The sequence below is a fragment of the Muntiacus reevesi genome, chromosome 7 (genome assembly GCF_963930625.1).
Source record: "Muntiacus reevesi chromosome 7, mMunRee1.1, whole genome shotgun sequence".
Classification (NCBI taxonomy): Eukaryota; Metazoa; Chordata; class Mammalia; order Artiodactyla; family Cervidae; genus Muntiacus; species Muntiacus reevesi.
Window position 1 is genome coordinate 5,451,897 of NC_089255.1, and position 23,459 is coordinate 5,475,355.

At 44.4% G+C, this 23,459-nt stretch overlaps 1 protein-coding gene across 1 annotated transcript; it reads left to right on the forward strand.

The window, feature by feature from the left end:
• The first annotated feature begins 3,914 nt into the window (after positions 1-3,914).
• On the forward strand, positions 3,915-15,266 carry THOC3 (THO complex subunit 3). Its single transcript, XM_065940705.1, has 6 exons — positions 3,915-4,240; positions 4,978-5,134; positions 6,451-6,655; positions 12,246-12,407; positions 12,530-12,630; positions 13,947-15,266. The coding sequence occupies exons 1-6, from the start codon at positions 3,974-3,976 to the stop codon at positions 14,108-14,110; spliced, it is 1,056 nt and encodes a 351-aa protein (XP_065796777.1). The 5' UTR covers positions 3,915-3,973; the 3' UTR covers positions 14,111-15,266.
• Positions 15,267-23,459: the final 8,193 nt, after the last annotated feature.

The window sequence follows — 23,459 nt, forward strand, 5'->3', positions numbered from 1 at the left end:
ATCACAAGCTGGAATCAAGATTGCTGGGAGAAATATCAATACCTCAGATACATAGATAATACCATCCTAATGGCAGAAAGTGAAGAGGAACTAAAGAGCCTCTTGATGAGGGTGAAAGTGGAGAGTGAAAAAGCTGGCTTAAAACTCAACATTCAAAAAACTAAAATCATAGCAGCCAGTCTCATTACTTCATGGCAAATACAAGGGGATAAAGTGGAAACAGTGACAGATTTTATTTTCTTGGGCTCCAAAATCACTGTGGATGGTGACTCCGAAGAAATTAAAAGATGTTTGCTCCTTGGAAGAAAAGCTATGACAAACCTAGACAGCACATTAAAAAGCAGAGACAGCACTTTGCTGACAAAGATCTGTATAGTCAAAGCTATGATTTTTCCAATAGCCATGTATGGATGTGACAGCTGGACCATAAAGAAGACTGAACACTGAAGAATTGATGCTTTCAAACTGTGGTGCTGGAGAAGATTCTTGAGAGTCCCTTGGACAGCAAGGAGATCAAACCAGTCAATCCTAAAGGAAATTACCCTTGAATAATCTTTGGGGGGACTGATGCTCTAATACTTTGGCCAGCTGATGCAAAGAACTGACTCACTGGAAAAGACCCTGATGCTGGGAAAGATTGAAGGCAGGAGAAGATGGGGTGACAGGATGAGATCGTTGGACGGCATCACTGACTTGATGGACATGAGCTTGAGCAAGCTCCGGGAGTTGGTGATGGACAGGGAAGACTGGCATGCTGTGATCTATGGGGTCACAAAGAATCAGACGTGCCTGAGTGAACAAACAACAGCTGCAACAGAGCAGGATGTGCACAGCCCTTAGCAGGCAGCCATTGCTGTGCCTTGTTACCCTGCATCCTGTAACTAGGCAACAGGTCTCATTCAGCCATTGGTCAGTGCCTCAGTGGGCCCCCCTCCCCAACAAGAAACCAGCTGTCAATGAGTGACCATTAGGGAAGTGATTCGGCCAAGGGTCAGTGGTCATCAGGTGGAGAGTGAGGTAAGATGCAGATTCAGGCCTTCTCCTGGAGGGCCCAGGGAACAGACTGGGGACTATGTCCTGCAGGGCTCTGGAGCCCTGCCTAAGGCCCTCCACTAGCCTTGGCCCAGGTCTTGAGACAGCGGTGAATCTCTCCCCCATCCCTGTCTCTGTGACCTAATAGCAGTGACTGCCTGGGTCCAGTCTGTGAGACCTGGTCTCTCCCACTTGGGTGGTCTGAGGAGACTGAGGGCCAGTTTGATTCGGTGCCTGGCTCCCTCAGAGTTGACAGCGGGGCCAAGTGTGGAAACCTGGCCCTGCAGGAGCTGCCAACTGAGATCTGCCTCCTCTTGGCCAGGACTGAGACCTTGGAGAGTGAAAGTTGTGCCTTGGGACCTTGTTGTTTCTTGTCAAGATGGAGAATAACATCGTTTGGTACGAGACTATAGGAACATCATTACCTGATCATGACCTGACTTCAAGAGCAAAGGCTCTGGCACCAAGAAGCTTGCAACAACTTACCACGCCCCGCCCCCACCTTTTGCTTTTAAAGGGGCTTGCTGAAAGCTTTTAGTAACTTCGGGGTTCTTGGGGGCATGAGCCACTCATCTCCTTGTATGAACCTATAATAAACCTTGCTCTGTTCCAAACTCTTAATGTTTTAGTATTGATTGGCCTCACTCAGCCATTCCATACATGGACTTGTGATTTGGTACCAAAACCACCTTTGGAAGGCCACACAAGAAATTTTACAGTATTTTTTTGGAAGGGGAATTTGGGTACATCAGAGAGAAGTAATCTCACTCTCCCACTTTATTCCCTTTCATTTTTTCTACATTTATTATCAAATGCACGTGTTACCTTTTTTAAAAGTCTTGTTTTTATGCAAATTTTCAGCCAACTTTTCATCACTGAAACACAGCCCCCAGCTCACTGGCCCTTCTCAAGCGACTTGTCTGGCGCTGGCAGCTCACCACCCCTTTCAGTTCTGTTCATTTCAGTCGCTCAGTCGTGTCTGACTCTTTGCGATCCCATGAATGGCAGCACGCCAGGCCGCCCTGTCCATCACCAACAACCAGAGTCCACCCAAACCCATGTCCATCAAATCGATGATGCCAATCCAACCATCTCATCCTCTGTCTTCCCCTTCTCCTGCTCTCAATCTTTCCCAGCGTCAGGGTCTTTTCCAATGAGTCAGCTCTTCCCATCAGGTGGCCACCCCTTTCTTCAGAAAATGCTGGACATGTGGTTTGAGGTATGGGTATGAGGTGTGGGGGCCAGTCCAAGGGGCATGAAAAGGCATTTACTCTTCACTCTGTGTATTTTATATATTTTTGCGTATATAATAATGCGCATATAGAACAGCCTTCTAAACACAAGGAATTTTTTTTTTTTTAAATATTATTTTATTAGTTGGAGGCCAATCACTTTCCAACATTTCAGTGGGTTTTGTCATACATTGACATGAATCAGCCATATAGTTACACGTATTCCCCATCCCGATCCCCCCTCCCACCTCCCTCCCCACCCGACTCCTTAGGGTCCTCCCAGTGCACCAGGCCCGAGCACTTGACTCATGTATCCCACCTGGGCTGGTGGTCCGTTTCACCATAGATAATATACATGCTGTTCTTTCAAAACATCCCACCCTCACATTCTCCCCCAGAGTTCAAAAGTCTGTTCTGTACTTCTGTGTCTCTTTTTCTGTTTTGCATATAGGGTTATCGCCACCATCTATCTAAATTCCGTATATATGTGTTAGTATACTGTAATGTTCTTTATCTTTCTGGCTTACTTCACTCTGTATAATGGGCTCCAGTTTCATCCATCTCATTAGAACTGATTCAAATGAATTCTTTTTAACGACTGAGTAATATTCCATGGTGTATATGTACCACAGCTTCCTTATCCATTCATCTGCTGATGGGCATCTAGGTTGCTTCCATGTCCTGGCTATTATAAACAGTGCTGCGATGAACATTGGGGTGCACGTGTCTCTTTCAGATCTGGATTCCTCAGTGTGTATGCCCAGAAGTGGTATTGCTGGGTCATATGGCAGCTCTATTTCCAGTTTTTTAAGAAATCCCCACACTGTTTTCCATAGTGGCTGTACTAGTTTGCATTCCCACCAACAGTGTAAGAGGGTTCCCTTTTCTCCACACCCTCTCCAGCATTTATTGCTTGTAGACTTTTGGATAGCAGCCATCCTGACTGGCGTGTAATGGTACCTCATTTAAACACAAGGAATTTGTCTGAAAATCATCCCCAACCGCCTTCGGCATCTCTCACCCTTGCTTCAGGCTCCTCTCCCTTTCCCCTCCCCGCCTCCCCAAAGAAGTGAAAGCGCGAGTCGCTCAGTAGTGTCCCATGGACTATACGGCCCATGGAATTCTCCAGGCCAGAATACTGGAATGGGTAGCCGGTTCCTCCGCCAGATCTTCCCAACGCAGGAATCGAACCGAGGTCTCCTGCATTAGCAGGAGGATTCTTTACCAATAGAGCCACCAGGGAACCCCCAAACCTCTAGCCCATTTCCCCAGGGAAGTTCACCAGCTCCTCCTTCTGCAGTAGGAAGTAGAGAGCCTTCGGCTCTAAGTGAGTGGGCTGCAAGGTGGGAGTAATCCCAGAAAAGAAGGTGTTTTTAACGGACGGCGAACTGAGGTTTAGAAGAATTGTGTTATTTCTTCCATTAAACAGGGGTACAAATATATCTACCAAACAGGAGGTAAGGAGAAAATAAGGACCCTAAAGACCTCCTAACCGTTAATAGTGAAGGAAATTCCAAGAGGAACCTTGACCTCTGGAAAAGGTAAAGGCGGGGCGCGTTGCATGCTGGGACTTGTAGTCTCTTCCGGTTGTGGTCCACAGTGCGGGTGCGCGGAAGCGGGTGGTCTCTGCCGCGCATGCGTGCGGCGTCGGCGGCAGGGCTGATTGCAGCTGAGAAGAATATTACCGAGCCGGCGTCCGGGAGTTCGGCATGGCGATTCCCCCGGCGTCCATGGGACCCTCAGCGCTGGGCCAGAGCGGTCCCGGCTCGATGGCTCCCTGGTGCTCAGTGTCAAGCGGCCCGACTCGCTACGTGCTCGGGATGCAGGAGCTGTTCCGCGGCCACAGTAAGACGCGCGAGTTCCCGGCGCACAGCGCCAAGGTGCACTCCGTGGCCTGGAGCTGCGACGGGCGTCGCTTGGCCTCAGGGTCTTTCGACAAGACGGCCAGCGTCTTCTTGCTGGAGAAGGACCGGTTGGTGAGCCGCTGGGACCCGGCCCAGGCTAGGGAGAGAGGGGGTGTGGTAAGGCGAGGTTGAAGAATGGGCATGAGGAGAGGAGGTGAGGAGAAGGGAGGAGGAAGAAGGGGTGTGGAGGTGAGGGGCGTGTGTGATGCGCCAAAGAGGAGTGTGGGGGGTGAGGAGCGGGGAACGGACTGAGGAGAGGTGAAGATGGGCGTGGTGGAGAGGAGGACTGGTGGTTGGGGAGGGGTGACGATGTGTAGGGAGTATGATAGTAAGGAGGCGTGAAGATGAGCGGGGGCGGGGGGCGGGGTGAAGGTGAGTGTGGAGAGTAAAGGCCGGTGGTGAGGATGGCGGGGAGACTTGTGTGGTGGTGAGGAGCGGCTGGGACAGTGGTGGTGGGCTCCTGTGGTGATGAGGAGGGTCATTCTGAAAATGGCAGGACCTCCGTGGAATTGAGTAAGCGGGTTGGGACCCTTGGTGGAAGAGTAAGGGTAGAAAACCAGAAAGGAGGGAGGGCTAAAGAGTAAGGGCATTGGTGTGGACCCCATCCAAAGAACTGTTCACACTGATTGGGGAGGAAGGGAGGGTAGGGTATTGGGAAGGGTTTAGGGGAAGTGACTTAGAAGGACTGGATTCTTTACTCATCCAAACTTCTGTTGGTTGCCAGATACCTCATTTTGAATAAGGTTAAGAAGTTACATGGGTAGGCAGGTACATATGGGTGAAGTGGTATCTGGATTTTGCTCTTTCAGGTCAAAGAAAACAATTATCGGGGACATGGGGATAGTGTGGACCAGCTCTGTTGGCATCCAAGTAACCCTGATCTCTTTGTTACTGCATCTGGAGACAAAACCATTCGCATCTGGGATGTGAGGACTACGAAATGCATTGCCACTGTGAACACTAAAGGTAACTGTTCAGAGGGCAGTAGGAAGATAAGCCACTGATAGTCATTTTAAGTATCTTCACTGTGCCTGGCCCTGTAGGTATGGGACGTCCTGAGCTGAATAAGACAGTCGCCAGTTCCAAGGACCTAAGAATTTAGTGCAGGGAGAGACATGTGTATTGAAAAAACTAACATAATATAACATGGTCATCCTGTAATGGATAGGTCTACAAGGTGGATGCTGAGAATGGAAACACTTAAGTATGCCTGGGGCAGATAGGGAAGGCTTCACAGAATTTGAGCAAAGTCTTAAGGTAGCCATATACATTTAGTGGTCACCTTGTAGTGGGTAGGCAGCTCTAGCAGGGAACTGCTGATAAGCTAGAATGACTGATCTTGGAATAAATGACTTTGACACTTGGGGAGAAAATGACCTGGAAGTTGTGTAGTACATTTATAGACTGTTCTTCACTAGATATTGCCTTATAAACCTTGAGGCCATTTATTAAATTATATTGGCTAAGATGTTATTGATTATAAGATGCATCAATATTTTATGTTTCATTAGGGAAGAAAATAAAGTTTTATTAGATAATCATGATACACCAAAAATTTTGAAATATATCCTGATGCATTCTAAGGTACATTACAGGTAATAAAGTGTGAAAAAATATGCATCTTAGAATCAATAAAGTTGATGAAATTTGTGGGCTACTGGACTTTGTTGGCAAGACTTGTACCTGGAGGTGGAATGATATGGTTTCCCCAACTAGACAACTGGTGATATGTGAGTGATTTAAATATGTTGATGAACATTAAAAGCTGATTGTATATATATTTTAATGCTTACTACAAAAAAAGAACTAGCTTATAGAATTTATTGCTGAAGTGAAGCTATTTAAATAAAAATTTGGAGGGGTCAGTTTTAATAAAAGTCTTGAAGAAAGAAGTATAGCTATTACATGGATAGTTCAAAAATTGTGAAAATGGCATGTGAATGACTGGAGTTTGGGAAGTGCAGGTATAAGAGAGAATTAGAGGCTCTGATGACAAGTATGCACTTAGATCTTGGCTCTGTTACTGCATAGCTTGGATACTTTGGCCCATCTCTCTTTCAGTTTTTCATCTGTAAAATGGGGAGGAAAAATGTCCCTTAGAGACATGTGAACGCTAAAGAGGGAAATGTGTAGATGAGTGTGCTGGACTTCTGGTTGGTCCTACTGATGAGGAACTTAGTGAATGAACTCTAGTGATAGCTCTAGTCTTTCTTTGATAACAAGATAAACTGCTGGAGGATTGTGGGCTAACAGTATTTTGCTGATTGTATCTGTGTTCCCAGGGGAGAACATTAATATCTGCTGGAGTCCTGACGGGCAGACCATCGCTGTAGGCAACAAGGATGATGTGGTGACGTTCATTGATGCCAAGACACACCGCTCCAAAGCAGAAGAGCAGTTCAAGTTTGAGGTCAATGAAATCTCCTGGAACAATGACAATAACATGTTCTTCCTGACAAATGGCAACGGTTGTATCAACATACTCAGGTGAGGGGGTTCTAAGTTTAGGGGACTGCCATATCTTTGCACTGGGTGCTGTAGTGGATCCTGAGATGAATTAGATGTGAATCTATCCTGAAGGAGCCAGAAGGACAAACAATGGACTGTTGAACAACATGGATTTAAACTACCCAGGTCCCCTTACATGTGGGTTTTTTCAGTAGTAAATATTATAGTACCACATGATCTGAGATGGTTGAATCTGGGATGTAAAGCCGCAGATACAGAGGAACTGTGGATACAGAGGACCAGTTGTAAGTTATACATGAATTTTTGATTGTGTTTGTTCAACCCCTGTCAGATCGACCCCTGACTTTGTTCAAAGATTGACTGTAGTAATAAGGAATTCTAACCTCTCTTGAGCACCTTCGAGCTAGGTACCTTATATTTTGCTGAGCCCGGAGAGACATCCTAGGGAGTTGATGATGGTGTGCTTCCCATTTCATAGATGAGAATCAGGGATCTCAGAGAGGTTAAGTGACTAGTTAGCTGGTGAGCACTTGAACTGGATGTACCTTGAAGTATAGCTAATTCGTACCTTCAAAGTCTCCGTTTAAATATCACTTTACCTCCAGGGAAGCTCTCTTCATCCCCAAGGTTAGAAGCTTATTTTATGTACTTCTGTTGGAAGCATTTTTCATTCTACGTTATAAATGCATGTTTATTTCATTGTGTCTTCTGTAACTAAATTCTGTGAATTAGGGGCTGTGTTTAACTTGTTTACTGTTGAATCTCTAGTGCATAGCCCAGTACCTGCTACACACAGTCAGGATCTTAGTGAATATTCTCTAGATGAATAAAGTTGTGGAATTGAAGTTGAGGTCTATCTGATTCTGTTCTTTCTGCTGTCTTGGGTGGACACTGCAAGGCAGAGTGTGGTAGGCTCTGTATTAGAGAGATTGGGAGTTTACTGTAGAATCCCAAGGATTGACTGTGGGACTTGGGAGTTGAAGGAGGAAGTTTCTAAGCTTGACCTTGAAAGATTAATAGAATGTTAAGAAACAGCAAAAGTAAACTGCACAATGGACAAAACAAGTATGAATGAACATGGCTTATTTGGAAAGTAGTCAGTAGATCAGAATTGCTGGGAGTGGTGGCAGATAAAGTGTCTGAAGAGAGGTCCTGAAACAGGAAGATAAAGTTGAAGTGTAATTTGGTACCAGATTATTTGGGTCTGGAATTCTATGCTTAGTAACTTGAATTTTACTCTGTAGGCAGTGTTTGTTTGTTTGTTTTAAGCTTTTGTATTAGAAAATAAAACAGATGTAGAAAACCACAACATGCAAGTATATAGCTTAATGAACTATTATATGCATAACACCTGTGTAATCCCACCAAGTCAAGAAATATTACTTTGCTTGCCATCTTAAAAATCTCTCCGTGGGCTTTGTCCTAATCAAAACTCCCTCCTCGGAAAGCACTGTCTTGATTTTTATATTATTTTTTTAAAGTTTTGCTACCAAGTGTGAATTTCTGGGTACTCTAATTCTGCTCATTTAAATAAAAGTGTGATATGCCTTTTAAGTCAGTTAAACTATGGAGTCTCCCTCCTTCCCACTGTTTTACTTAGAACTTAAATGTTAAAAAAACAGGCTGTTAACCTGGGGAGCTTCTCCCAGTCTGGATTTTGCTGATTCCGACTGCTTGCTTATTTAAGAGTCACTGTCTTATCAGTTTGGTTACCCAGTAATATAGTATGTTTAGAGAAGGCATGATAAATACTTGATAATTTCCCTTTGTCATTAGGTAATGAATTAGTTCTCTATCAACTCCAAAGATGATCTGTTACTTTTGTTTTAAAAAGAAGGATCGTTATGGACCCATGTATTTAAGCACAGTAGATGTGTTTCAATCTGTCATAATCATTATCCATATAGAAGCTGAATTTATCTTTGGCACACGGAACCCTCTTCAAGTTGGTTCCTGAGTCATGTTTTTTTTTTAACATAATCCTCATAGTCTTCAGTTTCTTGCTCTCTGGTATAATGAGATATGCCAAGTTCATCCTGTGTATTTCCTGCTTCAAATCTTTAATTAGAAAATTCCCAAAGAATCCCTGGATTCTTTTACTAGAAAATAATATTGGAGCTCAGAACGTCCATATTGTTGAGTTGACTATTTCTAGACTTTTCCAGTAGACAGAGCTAGGAAGTATATGTATATACTTAAAGACAAAATAATTTGTAAATTCATACATATAACTTCCAGTTAAAATCTCTTTCCTTCCAAGCTAAGTATTCTGATTCTCAGAGATGCAGGGGATTATAGAATTTGAATTTCCCATGGTTAGCTACTACCTTCATCCCGTTACACACACAGATATCTCAGAATAACAATAGTACTACCATCACCAGTGTGATTACTTAAGACTGTAAATTTTGCTTTTAGAATATGTCTTCCTCCATTAAAAAAAGTTAATACTACATGTTGTCAGATTACACAGTTATTACCTTACTTTTAAACATATATAAGTTCTACAAGAAACTACATGTATTTAATGTTCATTGCCAGCCCTAGGCTGGTAAGTCTCCAGTCACTGATTGTCACAGCTTACTCTCCAGTTTCAATTCCTCAGAAAGTGTTCAGGGGGAACAATGTTCCCTGAGTTCATACTTATCATAACTTATATACTTACAAAACTTAAGAGATACTTATATTGTGCTACTTCTTTGAACACTTTGTAATTGACAGTCAGCTTTGCTGGATCTAAACACTTTGATTCATATTTTTTTACTTGTTTTTTACTCCATTTTCTTTTGGCATAAAGTGTTACTGTTAGAAGTCTGCCGATAATCTAATTTTTCGAAAGTCCGTTAATTTCAGCTCCTTATTGAAAATTCAGACTTAAATTGAAGACAGTAGGGAAAACCACTAGGCCATTCAGGTATGACCTAAATCAAATGCCTTATGATTATATAGTGGAAGTGACAAATAGATTCAAGGGATTAGATGCAACAGAGTGCTTGAAAATCTGTGGACAGAGATTTATAACATTATACAGGAGGCAGTGACCAAAACCATCTCAAAGAGAAAGAAAAGCAAGATGGCAAAATGGTTGTCTGAGGAGGCCTTCCAAATAGCTGAGAAAAGAAGAGAAGTGAAAGGCAAAGGAGAAAGGGAAAGATACCCAACTGAGTGCAAGGAGAGATTAGAAAGCCTTCTTAAGTGACCATGCAAAGAAAAAGAGGAAAATAATAGAATGGGAAAGACTAGAGAATCTCCAAGAAAATTGGAAATATGAAGGAAACAATTTCATGAAAGATGGGCACAATAAAGGACAGAAATGGCAAGGACTAAACAGAAGCAGAAAAGATTAAGAAGAGTGGCAAGAACACACAGAAGAACTGCACAAAAAAGACCTTAATGACCTGGATAACTATGATGATGTGGTCACTCACCTAGAGTCAGACACCCTAGAGTGTGAAGTCAGGTAGGCCTTAGGAAGCATTACAATGAACAAAGCTAGTGTAGGTGGTGGAATTGCAGCTGAACTATTTCAAATCCTAAAAGATTATGCTGTTAAAGTGCTGCTCTCAATATGTCAGCAAGTTTGGAAAACTCAACAGTGACTACAGGACTGGAAAAGGTCAGTTTTCATTTCAGTCCTAAAGAAGGGCAATACCAAAGAATGTTTAAAACTACCACACAGTTGCACTCATTTCACATGCCAGCAAGGTCATGCTCAAAGTCCTTCAAGCTAGGCTTCAACAGTATGTGAACCGAGAACTTTCTGATGTACGAGCTGAATATAGAAAAGGCAGAAGAACCAGAGATAAAATTGCCGACATCTGTTGAATTATAGGAAAAGCAAGAGAATTCCAGAAAAACATCTGCTTCTGCTTCATTGACTATGCCAAAGCCTTTAACTGTGTGGATCACAACAAACTGTGAAAAATTCTTAAAGAGGTGGGAATACCAGACCACCTTACCTGCCTTCATCTAGTCAAAGCTATGGTTTTTCCAGTAGTCAAATATGGATGTGAGAGGTGGACTATAAAGAAAGCTGAGTGCCAAAGAGTTGATGCTTTTGAACTGTGGTGTTGGAGAAGACTCATGAGAGTCCCTTGGACTGCAAGGAGATCAAACCAGTCAATCCTAAAGGAAATCAGTCCTGAATATTCATTGGAGGGACTGATGCTGAAGCTGAAACTCCAATACTTTGGCTGCCTGATGCAAAGAATGGACTCATTGGAAAAGACCCTGATGCTGGGAAAGATTGAAGGCAGAAGGAGAAGGGGATGACAGAGGATGAGATGGTTGGATGGCATCACTGACTCAATGGACATGAGTTTGAGCAAACTGTGGGAGTTGGTGATAGACAGGGAGGCCTGGTATGCTGCAGTCCATGGGGCCGCAAAGAGTTGGACATGACTGAGTGACTGAACTGAACTTACCTGCCTCCTGAGAACCTGTATGCAAGTCAAGAAGCAACAGTTAGAACTGGACATGGAACAAAGGAGTGGCTCAGAATTGGAGAAGGAGTATGTTAGGGCTGTATATTGTCACCCTAACTGTTTAATTTATATGCTGAGTACATCATGTGAAATGCTGGGCTGGATGAATCACAAGCTGAAATCAAGATTGCTGGGAGAAATATCAACAATCTTAGGTTTGCAGATGATACCATCCTAATGGCAGAGAGTGAAGAGGAACCAAAGAGCCTCTTGATGAAGATGAAAGAGGAGAGAAAAAGCTGGCTTAAAACTCAGCATTCAAAGATCTAAGATTATGGTATCCTTCCCATCACTTCATGGCAAATAGATGGAGAAAAATGGAAACAGTGACAGATTTTCTTTTCTCGGGCTCTCAGATCACTGTGGATGGTGACCGCAGCCATGAAATTAGAAGACGCTTGCTCCTTGGAAGACAAACTATGACAAACCAAGACAGTGTGTTAAAAAGCAGAGATATCACTTTGCCGACAAAGGTCCATGTAGTCAAAACTATGGTTTTTCCAGCAGTCATGTATAGATGGGTGCGTTGGATCATAAAGAAGGCTGAGTACTGAAGAGTTGATTCTTTTGAACTGTGGTGCTGGAGGAGACTCTTGGACAGCAAAGAGATCAAACTAGTCAAAAGGAAATCAACCCTGAATATACTTTGGAAGGACCGATGCTGAAGCTGAAGCTCTGATACTTTGGCCACCTGATGGGAAGAGCTGATTCATTGGAAAAGGCCCTGATGCTGGGAAAGACTGAGGGCAGGAGGAGAAGGGGACAACAGAGGATGAGATGGTTTGGTGGCATTACCAACTCAGTGGACATGAGTTTAAGCAAATTCCAGGAGATAGTGAAGGACAGGGAAGCCTGATGTGCTGCAGTCCATGGGGTCGCAGAGTTGGACACTGCTTAGCTGCTGAACAACAACAAAATGGGTTCATATTCTGGGTTCATATTCTTAAGTATGTAGTGTGTTGTTTCAGTATACTTTTGAAATCTTTTTATTTCAGGAATGCCTTGATTTATAGTCTTTGATACTTATTCTGTTGTCTTTGGTTTTCTTCTTCAGCGTCTCCTATTTCTATTTTAGTACCAGGGTCATTTCCCCCAGGTTGATTGATGTCTGTTTTGTTTTTCAGCTACCCAGAGCTGAAGCCTGTGCAGTCCATCAACGCCCATCCTTCCAACTGTATCTGTATCAAGTTTGACCCCATGGGGAAGTACTTTGCAACAGGAAGTGCAGATGCTTTGGTCAGCCTTTGGGATGTAGATGAGTTAGTGTGTGTTCGATGCTTTTCCAGGTAAGCAACTCTGCCAGCACTTTGCTTGTTGGATAAGTTAGTTTTATTTCATTTTGAGTGAAGTTGGGCCCTCCTCTTTGGATTATTCTAATGTCTCCTCTGTCTGGTCTGCTGTGCTATAGGCTGGATTGGCCTGTGAGGACCCTCAGTTTTAGCCATGATGGGAAAATGCTGGCATCAGCCTCAGAAGATCACTTCATTGACATTGCTGAAGTAGAGACAGGTAACTAAACCCTCACTGTCATTCATCCTTGGCCATCATGCGTTTTCATCTCTGTTCCTTACTACTTTGCCAGTATTAGCATAAATGCATTTGCCTCCTTGAGGCAAGTTTGTTTATTATGACTATTGTCAGGTAATGAGGGAGCAAAGATTTAGGAAAGAGAAGGGCAGGTCTGAAAGAAAGTGGTTAAAGAAAATAGTTTGCTTTTTATTCACTCTTAATTTTTCCATTATAATAATTTTTTCCCAAAATGTTTAAAATACAGAAAGGAAGAATGATGAGTGGATGGATGGATGGATGGATGAGTGATCCTACCATTTATATACAGCCTCTTTTAGCAATATGGTATATTTCTTTTTGTCTTTTGCCTGTATGTTGACTTATATATTTTACAATTTAAGAAATTATCAAAGCGCATGTGATTTGTTTTAAAAAGCAACAAGACAACTTGAAAATAGAAAAATGAGAGGCAAGTATTCATTCTACAAAAGTATTTCTTCAGGGTTATTTTCAATGTAACTTTATTGCTCTTGGAAATACATGATACTTTAGTAAAAGAGTTCAAACTATATAGAAAACTTCAAAGAAAGTATGTGTGTGTGTGTAGAAACAATATATATAAAAACAGCTTTATTGAAAAATTCACATACCATCTAATTGACCAATTTAAAGTATATAATTCTGTGTATCCTGCATTTTTAAATCAATACCACACTGTGAACACTTTACTACATCAATCCAACTTAAAAAAGTGGCTTTGGAAAAACCATGTTTAATTTCAAAAGCAGACAGGATAAAAATTTTGGAAAAATAATTTTATTTGCAAGGCAAGTGTGGTTGAGTAGAAAGATCTGTGGCTTCGGACAGACTGACTTTCTGTGCTGACTCTGTTCTTTCTCTCCCTTTTTTTTCCCTCTTCTGCTTCTTTGAGGTGTGACTTAACTCTTTAGTTACCCGTTTCTTTATAAAAATGGGGTTTAAATCCATTACTTGCATTGATGGATAAAGTTGTCATACTTTATTAAGATAAGTGTAATGCATCTGATTCATAAGAAGTGCTCAACAAAGAGCTGCCATTGCAGTTTTTCAGGAAGTGTAGGATAGGGCTCAGAGCATGGGCTGTTGGGTTCAGATCCCGCTCCACCACCAGACTACCTTGTGACCCCTCTGACCTCCGTGTTCTCTGTAAAATGGGGTAGAATTGTTCTTATCCCATAGGACTATTATGCAGTTAAATGAGTTAACATAGTTAAGTACTTAATGAGTGTGGTCTACTGTTAACATTCTGATTGAGATCCCTCTATTGATTTTTATAGGAGACAAGCTGTGGGAGGTTCAGTGTGAGTCCCCGACCTTCACCGTGGCGTGGCACCCCAAAAGGCCTCTGCTGGCGTTTGCCTGTGATGACAAAGATGGCAAATATGACAGCAGTCGGGAAGCTGGAACTGTGAAGCTGTTTGGGCTTCCCAATGATTCCTGATAGGAGGACCCAGTGTATGGCAGAGGCTTCCATTATATAGTTAGTTTGGTCTGTTCTCTGGGGGTTGGTGGGCACCTGAAATATTTATAAATTGGTATAAATTGTATCAGTATTTTGTTAGGCTGCCCATTCCAATTTCCTTTGTGTTTGGTATGGTTCTCTTTCCCTGCCCCTTGCAGTGATGATGCCAGCATACCTTGTCCTCTGGGGACCTCCTGTCTTCCTGCTTTTGGGCGTATGGTGGAATTTGTTGGGCTTGGTTCTGCTTGGACAGTACGTAGTTTGGAGGGGTAGGTGAGGAAGGGTGAGATGGAGTTGGAGATTTTTTATAATAAAGAAGTACATATTAATAATTTTGAGAATTGAACATTTAATAAAACTGACTTTTTAATTATGGGACTTCTAGGACTTTAAAAATTATGGTAATATTATCCTTATTATTTTCTTATGTCATTATAGGGAGATGTTGTAGTACTGTATTTATAAAAAGTTTCAGATAGGATTTAAAGGTTGTAATCCTATCATTTAATGTCATAAGCAAGAACTCGATGGTTTGTAACATGAAATGCATGGACAGTAGCACTCTGATAACATGTTAAGTCATTGCTTGTTTATGTGTACCTGGCCTCATTCTGCAAAGATTTGTAGACCACAGATTTATGATAAACTGGGAGGAAAAATAGTAAAATATATAATTTTTATGTATTAAAAATATAAGTAAGAAATACAAAATTATGGTATGACCTATAAATTAGAATAGGAAGTCAAGACTGGGGGGAATCAAAATAGAAACCTGCAGAGAATAAGAACCTAATTGAATGATTGAACTAAAATTTGACTCTGTACTCCCCTGTGGCAAAGTGAAGAGGGGGCTAAGTCAGCTAATTCTTATTAAAATAAGCACATGCCAGCTCCCTCAGGGAAGGCACAGTTTTTAATAGCTCTTACCACCAGAAAAAATGGCTCATGTAGGGGGTTGTTACCTGTGAGCAGCATCTTGATTTCATTGTGTTTTAATGGATTTCAGCTTTAAAAAGAAAAACCAAATCAAATATACCTCAGAAAGTGATGTTTGTGGAAAAATTTGGAAAAAGCCAGTAAGCAAAAAGAAAACCCCTATTTCTAACACCAGGAGTTAACCATTTTTCTGCTAATAAGCATTTTTATATATATGCTTCTAGGAGTTTTCTTGTATTCATGTTTTTTATATAAAAACATGTTTGTAAAAATCTTGAGGAGCAGACAAATCAAGTATGACCAGATAAAAGCATACAAGGTGCTCAGCACCATGTTTGGCAATATATAAGTCACCAAGTCTTAATAGCCATTTTTAATTATTGCACATATCCTGTGTGTCTGGTATTGTAATGATCACTCAATTTTTGCAACAGCCTTCAGAGGTTGGGTGTTATCACCATTATACTACCTCAGGGAGTTCAACTCAGTGTTACTTATTAAGTGACAGTATTCAGATCTAGGTTTGCTTAAAGGCCCATATACCTTCTATTGGCAATGGCTGTTCTGGTTCCATTTGTGCTTCCCATTTGACTGCTGAATAAACCTTGGCTCTGAGCTGTTAAGTCTTGGCGCAGGTTAGCAGATAATCAACTGGGCTCCATCTGTAGGCTCAGTAGTATTTCCTGTAGCCTGGGACAGCCTCTGCCTCCACCTTCCCTGGAGAGTGGTTTTTTTAGTTGCAAACCAACGAGCCACCTCATTGTGTAAGAAGTTCAGATTTGCTGTGTTGATGACCCATTGCTACATTGACTAGAATTACAAGTCAGATTGAGATTAGGGTGTCTCTTGCTGAGATCCTGGATTTTCTGTGGCATGAGGGCCAGGGAAGGATGGAATTTACCAAGTGTTAAGCTTGTGTGAGGTGTGCGTGTGTGCCTTGAGGATTGTTCCCTCCACCCTAATGTGTGGAGGGGGAGGGTTGTGCAAGGAGCTGTGTGTGGGGGAGCGGTGGGAGCGGGAAGGTTCCTGGCAGAGTGTTGAGAGGCTGGAGCAGGGTTAGATCCAAGGAGCAGGCAGTCAGGAGCAGGCTGTGCTCTCCAGTCAGGAGATTGAGATGTGGAGGACCAGAGGGCGGATCAGAAGAGGCCAATTCTGGGAGTTCCCAGAGGGGGTGGGGGGGTGTATGTAGCTGTTTGGGGTGTGATGTGTGGGTGAACTCGGGGTGTGTGTGTGTATGTAGTTGTGATGTGTGGATGAGCTCGGGTGTGTACGTGTGTGTGCGCGCGTGTGTGTAGCTGGTTGGTGTGTGATATGTGGGTGAGCTCAGTTGAGAAAGACCAAGAATGACTTCTAGCTGTTCCCCTTACACACTTAAGCTCGTTACTGTCAGAGGTGTGTTTTCTACTCTTGAAGAGTTCTAGTCACAAAAGGGACCATGAGATGTCTGCCTTCATTGTAAGGAGAAAAGCACGCGGATGGAATTAAGAGGTAAGCCTGTCTTTGAAGGTGTGGAGGGTGTACCTGCGGAGGTGCAGCACACCCTCAGAAGTCCCACGTGTAGGTAACACAGCACCTCCTTTCCTCCCCCGACTGCTGCTCTGCAAATCAGGCGACTTCACACCTGAGCAGAAGGAGGTTTGAATCCCAGCTCCAGCAGGGATTGATCTGAACCATGCCTCTCATCCATGAAGCAGGGACCATCAGTCCTCTTCTCCTGGGGTTGTTAGGAGAATGAGAGGAGGCAAAGGGTTTGTGAAGCGCCTAGCACAGCACCTGGCCCATGGAGATGCTTCACACAGCCCTGCCCTGTGAGGTGGAGCAGCTTCTAACGAGAACACGGGCCACCTGGCCGGCAGAGAGAGGCCATCAGTCTGTCAGCTTTCTCAGCTCTAAATGCCGGCGCTGCACAAGCCAACTCATCATTCCAGGAGTAGGTGCTGGGCAGGGAGGAGGCTTATCCATCACAGTCTGGGCCTGGCGGGAGGTCCAGAGGAGAAATGTTAGATCTGCTTCCTGCGGCATCTGTTGGGGCTCATGATGGATGTGTATGCCTGTGAACAAGTGGAGCAGAAGTGAGGACTGCGTGTGTGACAGTGAAGGAAGAGCAGGGCAGGGTAAAGCTCTGTTAGCTGAGGTTTCTGGAAGGGATTGGATGAGGAGGGGGTGGACACCGTGCAAATCTTCACTATGGAGGGTGTGAATATTGGGCAGAGGATGTGGGAGATGGGGTGCTGTGGGTTGGAGGTGGTGGAGGGTCCTGGGATGTAGGGTGGGTTGGTGGAATGTGAGATGGGCTATGGCTTCCCTGGTAGCTCAGTGGGTAAAGAATCCACCTGCAATGCAGGAGACCCTCTGGGTCGGGAAGATCCACTGGAGAAGGGATAGGCTACCCACTCCAGTATTCTGGCCTGGAGAATTCTGTGGACTGTATAGTCCATGGGGTCCCAAATAGTTGGACATGACTGAGCGACTTTCCCTTTCCCTTTAGGGAGAAGAGAGGGAGGGTGGATAACTTCAGTTTGGACTGGTTGGTAGTGTTGCCTGATGAGTAGGGCAGAGTCTGATGGGTGTTGGGGGAAGTTCTTGTTCTGTTACTACTAACTGGGAGACTGGTCAGATTGCCTCACCTCCATAGCTGCAGTTTGCTTACATTTGTATGTCTGTAATGGCTGTAGGAGAAGGGGACGACAGAGGATGAGATGACTGGATGGCATCACTGACTTGATGGACATGAGTTTGAGTAAGCTCTGGGAGTTGGTGATGGACAGGGAGGCCTGGGACAGAGTTACTGGGATACAGGACAGGCATGTGCTGTGATTCATGGGGTTGCAAAGAGTCAGACATGACTGAGCGACTGAACTGAACTGAACTGAATGGCTGTACAGTTTCTAAGAGTTAAATGAATTGGCCTATGTCAAATGCCTGGCACACTGTAGATGTTTAGTAAGTAGCTGCTCTTGTTATGTAGGTATTCATACCACATCTGTATAAACCCTTGTACCTTACAGAGCCTTCTTGTCTCTTAAGCTCATCACATTTTGTAGAAAAAAAGGTGGTGTTGGATGGGCAAGGATTTGGAGAAAATGAATATTTAATGCACCTTAAAATGCCCTCTTTTGAACTAAGGCCCTTTGTTAACGTTTAGGGACACTAAACTGAGACGTGCTCAGCCAGTGATTGCAAATTGACTCGCAGTGCACTTGTTTGAAATTGTCGCTGACATGGATCCATACGCTGTGGAACTTCACAAGGCATCCAACATCTCGTCCCTCATCCCTTAGGGGCAGCAGGCTGAGTGTGAAAGCTTGCTCGCCGACCGGCAGTGTCTCAGCGCAGTCACCGGCTGGAGCTCGCCTTGGCTGGAGTGGCAGGAACGTCCCTGGGGTCCCTGTGCGTTTGCCAGGAACAAGCTGCTAAACTCGCTTGTTTCCCGTTCCCTTCTTGAGAGAGTTACTGGGATACAGGACAGGCAGTGGTGTGGGTACAGCACAGAATCTGTCAGAACATCTCCTGGAGGACCAAAGGAGATCTGGGCGGGGCACAGGCCGATTCGTCCCTGGTCATCACTGTACCCAGAGTGGGGATTAAAGTCAACTTGGAGAAAGGTTTCTCTCTGAAATGAGATCTCACCATGGAGTTCCGGTGGATGATGACCAGGCCTGTGAAGATTTATTGGACATTTCTGATGCATCTCCGCAGTGGTGGCCGAGGTGCTGTGATCAACACGGAGCAGAGGGAGTCCCCCTTGTTCTCTGTGTAGAGAGGAATCTTTGTCGGGTTGACCAAACGTCAGAGCTTCCTCTGAGTGCTGAGCCTGGTACAAGAGAGAAGGGACTGTCAGACAGCTGTACCTTGGGCCTCTATTTTTCAGGTGAAAACCGAGGTGCAGGGAGGTGAGGGAACTCGCCCAGGGTCACCGGGTCAGCACGCTAGTTTGAAGTTTCTGTTTTCCACTGCGCTATGCCCTGCGTGTGGACCCTCAGTCCCAGTGCTTGAAGGTCAGCGCAGGCCACACCGTGAAGACTTGGGAGCCTTCGAAGACTCATCCATCCACACTGGGGTCTGTCTGGAGCTTTGTGCAAAGTTGTCATGATGCTGAGACCAGAGAAGAGAAGTTTCGTTTAGTGAACTGAAATGACACATGAAGGGCAAAAAGATCCGTTCACCAAGTACCCAACCCTGTGCCAGGCCTGGGCTGCGTGCTGCTGAGGGTACAGCCTGTTAAGACACATTCCTTGCTCCCATCCTCAGAGTTTTTAGTTCCCTTACAAGGGATCAGGTTTCTGAGAACTTGGGTTTCTAGGAGATCCCTAGGGGATGCTACTGCTGATGCTTTTCAAGCTGACAGGTATATGTTTGTAGAGCCTGATCCAGGGTGCTGCTGGGTGTAAACTTTAGATCTTCCACATGTAGCTGGCCATGTGGCCTTTGCCAGTTCTCTAACCTTTGTGAGCCTGTTTCCTCACCTGTAAATGTGATCCTACCCAATTTCAAGGTGGCTGTAAGAATGCAGTCACCCAGTGTGTAAGCACTTAGCACAGTGCCTGTGGTCAGCATTCAGGAGGTTGTTTTTATTACTTTTATTAATACCAGTGAGGAGGCTGCTGTGGAAGCCCAAGGAGAGCTGAAGGAGGGGCTGGACCCGGCCATTGGTTGAGGGGTGGAGAGGAGGGGATCTAGGTTCTTTGAGAGGCTCCAAGCCCTGTGAGTTACGACTTGTTTAATTGCTAAGTCAGGACTGACTCTTGCAACCCCATGGGCTGTAACCAAGCGGGCTGCTCTATCTATGGGATTTCTCAGGTGAGAATACTGGAGTGGGTTGCCATTTCCTTCTGCAGGGGGTTTTCTCGACCCAGAGATCGAACCGAGGTCTCCTGCATTGCAGGTGGCTTCTTTACCACCAATGGAACTGGGACTAGGACGTGGCCCTGAGCTAGGACGTGGCCCTGAGCTAGGACGTGGCCCTGAGCTAGGACGTGGCTCCAGGTTAAAACCTGCCTGCTAGTCCCTGTCCTGCCACTAGAGGGCAGTGGAGCCAAGGCTGCGAAAGGAAGGCAGCAAGCCAGGAAGGCTGGCGTGGGTCTGTGCTTTCAGCCTTTATTCCTATCCTGAAGCCTAATTGTGTATTTGCATTGCACTGTCTCCTCTCTCCTTGCTCTGTGTACTTGCTGACGTTTTTGAAAAACACTTCGCATCGCAGGGCATCTCTCATTGCCTGCTCATCTTGTGGCCCAGGATTAGCCATGGCTGAAGCATCCCCCTTTCTGGCAGCTGTGTTTATTTCTCAAGGGCGAAGGCAGAGCAGAACATGGGGGCCTGCACCCTGCAGCTCAGCAGAGCCTAGTTTGAACTGCAGTTGCTCTTCTGCCAGTTCAGAACTTGGGGCCTGTTCCATCTTGCTTTCCTCCCCCGCTCCCCATCCCTTGCCTGCACCCTTTGATCCTGTGGGGGTGGAGAAATAAAGGGAATTCCAAATCTTTAATCCATTTTTGAAGGCTGGTAAACAGCACTGGTTGAATCATTTCAGAGAAGTGTGGGTGCTCTTTCAAGGTCACAGAATGTAGTGAGGGAAGGAAAAGTACTGGAAGCATGTTTATAATATTTGGTGGTATATCCAGTACCAAGCCCTATCCATCGATGAATTGCTTTTTTCATTGAGAATGACAGAAGGTACCAGTGACAGCAGCCTGGCCCTGTGCTGGTTTTCGCGTATTAGGTCTTTCAATCCTCATAACTGCCCACAGGAGTTCATTCTGGAGAAACTGAGACTTGGAGAGGTTACAAAAGGGTACATAGAGCCAGAGATCAGTGCTGGTGGAAATGGAAACCAGTGTCTCACTCCAAAATCCAAACTCTTTTTTGTTAGCAGTATTGCTAACTCACTTTAGTTGTGTCTGACTCTTTGTGACTCCATGGACTGTAGCCTGCCAGGCTCCTCTGTCCATGGGATTCTCCAGGCAAGAATACTGGAGTGGGTTGCCATTTCCTTCTCCAGTCAGCAGTATTGGACATGGCCAATTCTACTTTTAACCCAGCTCTTTCTAGAAGTGAGGTATATAGATCTTAGGAAGGAGAAGGTTAGGCTTATGACAAAGCAGCTTATGACCCCACATGACCTAGTGGACTAGTTAAGAACATGGATATGAAACCAGATTGCCTGAGTTTAGATCCTGACTCTGCTGCCTACCATCTCTGTGACCTTGCTTGAGCAAATTCTTTGACATCTGAGTATTTATAAAATGGGAAGAGTAGTAATAGCTCCCTTACTAGCTTGCTCTGAGGATTACATGAATTCATACATGTAAGTGCTTAGACTGGGCCTCCCTGATGGCTCAGATGGTGAAGAATCTGTCTGTAATGCAGGAGACTTGGGTTCGATCCCTGGGTTGAGAAAGTCCCCTGGAGAAGGGAACGGATAACCACTCCAGTATTCTTGCCAGGAGAATTCCATGGACTGAGGAGCCTGGCGGGCTGCAGTCCATGGGGTTGCAAAGAGTCAGACAGAAGTGAGCAACTAATATGTGTGTGTGCGTGGACACACAGACGTGCTTAGATTATTGCCTGGTACGAAGTAATAGCTCAGTAAATGTTACCTCTTATTCTCATCATTTTTAGCCATCATGTCGTAGTCACCTCTGTATTCTCAGTGCCTGGCACATAGGGGTTGGCAAATGTTTACTGAGTGAAATAAGCCCTTGGATTCAGAAAAATATTTTCTGAGCCCTGGAGGATGCCAGGTGCTGGCTTGATACATAAATGACTCCATTTTGAACCCTGTCCTCAGGCCTTCTCAGTGGAATAGGAGAAGTCAGACAGCATGCTAATTTATTTCACAAGGCAGAAATATTCCATGGGTGCCCTGATGGGGGTGAGAGCACTCTTGGAGTGGGGATGGGGCTGGGGGCCAGTTTCAGAGGCGTCAGGCTTTGAATTAGGCCTTGAAAGATGGTGGAGGAGAAGGACGAAAGGGTGGACTGGGCCAGAGAATTCAAGATTTCTTGAACCCAATATGCCTCAAACTTCAACAAAGGACCATTGAATCAAGTTGGAGTTTTATTCATTCAACAACTATTCATCTGGGCTGGTTGAAATCAGGCACAGTGATGGCTTTCAGCCAGTCTCTGCTGCCCTCACATGACCTGGGCCTAATGGGTGAGCAGGAAGCAAGTGGTGAAAATTCAGTGTCATGATGGACCAGTATTGACTTGGAGCCCTTCAGATGCAGGTGAAAGACACAGCTCTGACTGCTTTAAGCAGAAAGGAAATTCTCACTGGACAGCCTTGGTCATGTGTGTTCACTGTGACCAGGGAGGTCATCTGTCCACCCTCCACAGGATGGGGAGAGGACAGGGCACATCAGTGCTGCCTAAATCACATGGGTTGTGGTGGTGATGGGCTGTGGGGGGTGTGATTCCCCAAGGAAAATTCAGATGGGGTCACCGGAGAGTGGAAGAGTCAATGTTTACATGAAATATACAGATGACCGCTATGACTGCCACGTGGGAACAGAATAATCCACCAGCTAAGAGTCCTGGGTTGGCACTCCAGTTCCCAAGGATGGAATCCCACTCCCACCATTTACAGATTGGGTGACCATGGCTGGGTCGCTTCATCTGTCGGTCTGTGATGCAGTGTCCCCATCTAAAATTGGGGGCGATGGTCCAGCACTCTGGGCTTGAACCAGTGTGAAAGCACACGGCGGAGGCACCAGCACGTGTTGCTGCGACTTGGTGTGGCATGAAGTCTGAGGTCTCTGATCCAGCAAATCAACTTCTGGGTATTTAATCAGAGGAAATGAAATCAAAATACTAACTCAAAAAGATATCTGTACCCCATGTTCACTGCAGCATTGTTTACAATAGTCAGGCTATGGAAACAGTCTAAATGTCCACTGATGGATGAATGGGTAAAGAAATGTGGTATATATGTACACACACACACACAATACATGCAATGAATTTCAGCCACAGTAAAGAATGAAATCTTGGCATTTTCCACAACATGGATGAAACTTGAGGACATTATGCTAAATGAAATAAGTCAGAGAAACACAAATATTGTTCGGTCTCACTTATACATGGATTAAAAAAATAAACCCCAAACCAAGCTCGTAGATACAGAGAACAGATTGGTGGTTATCAGAGGTGGAGGGTGGGTGAAGTGGGCCAGATGGTTGAAGGGGGTCCAAGGTATAAACTTTCAGTTATAAAATAAATAAGCTCTGAAATGTGATGCACACCATGGTGACTATAGTTAACAACACTGTGTTAAATATATTTGAATGTTTTTAACAGAGTAGATCTTAAAAGTTCATCACAAGGAAAAAAGATTATAACTGTGTTTGGTGACAGATGTTAACTAGACTTACTGTGATGATCATTTTGCAATGTAT

Excerpts from the sequence above, each read along its gene's own strand:
- THOC3 (XM_065940705.1), top strand. The coding sequence starts at position 3,974 with ATGGCGATTCCCCCGGCGTCCATGGGACCCTCAGCGCTGGGCCAGAGC. Across the intron at positions 6,656-12,245 it reads GGTTGTATCAACATACTCAG|CTACCCAGAGCTGAAGCCTG; the intron begins GTGAGGGGGTTC and ends TTTGTTTTTCAG. Across the intron at positions 12,408-12,529 it reads TGTGTTCGATGCTTTTCCAG|GCTGGATTGGCCTGTGAGGA; the intron begins GTAAGCAACTCT and ends GCTGTGCTATAG.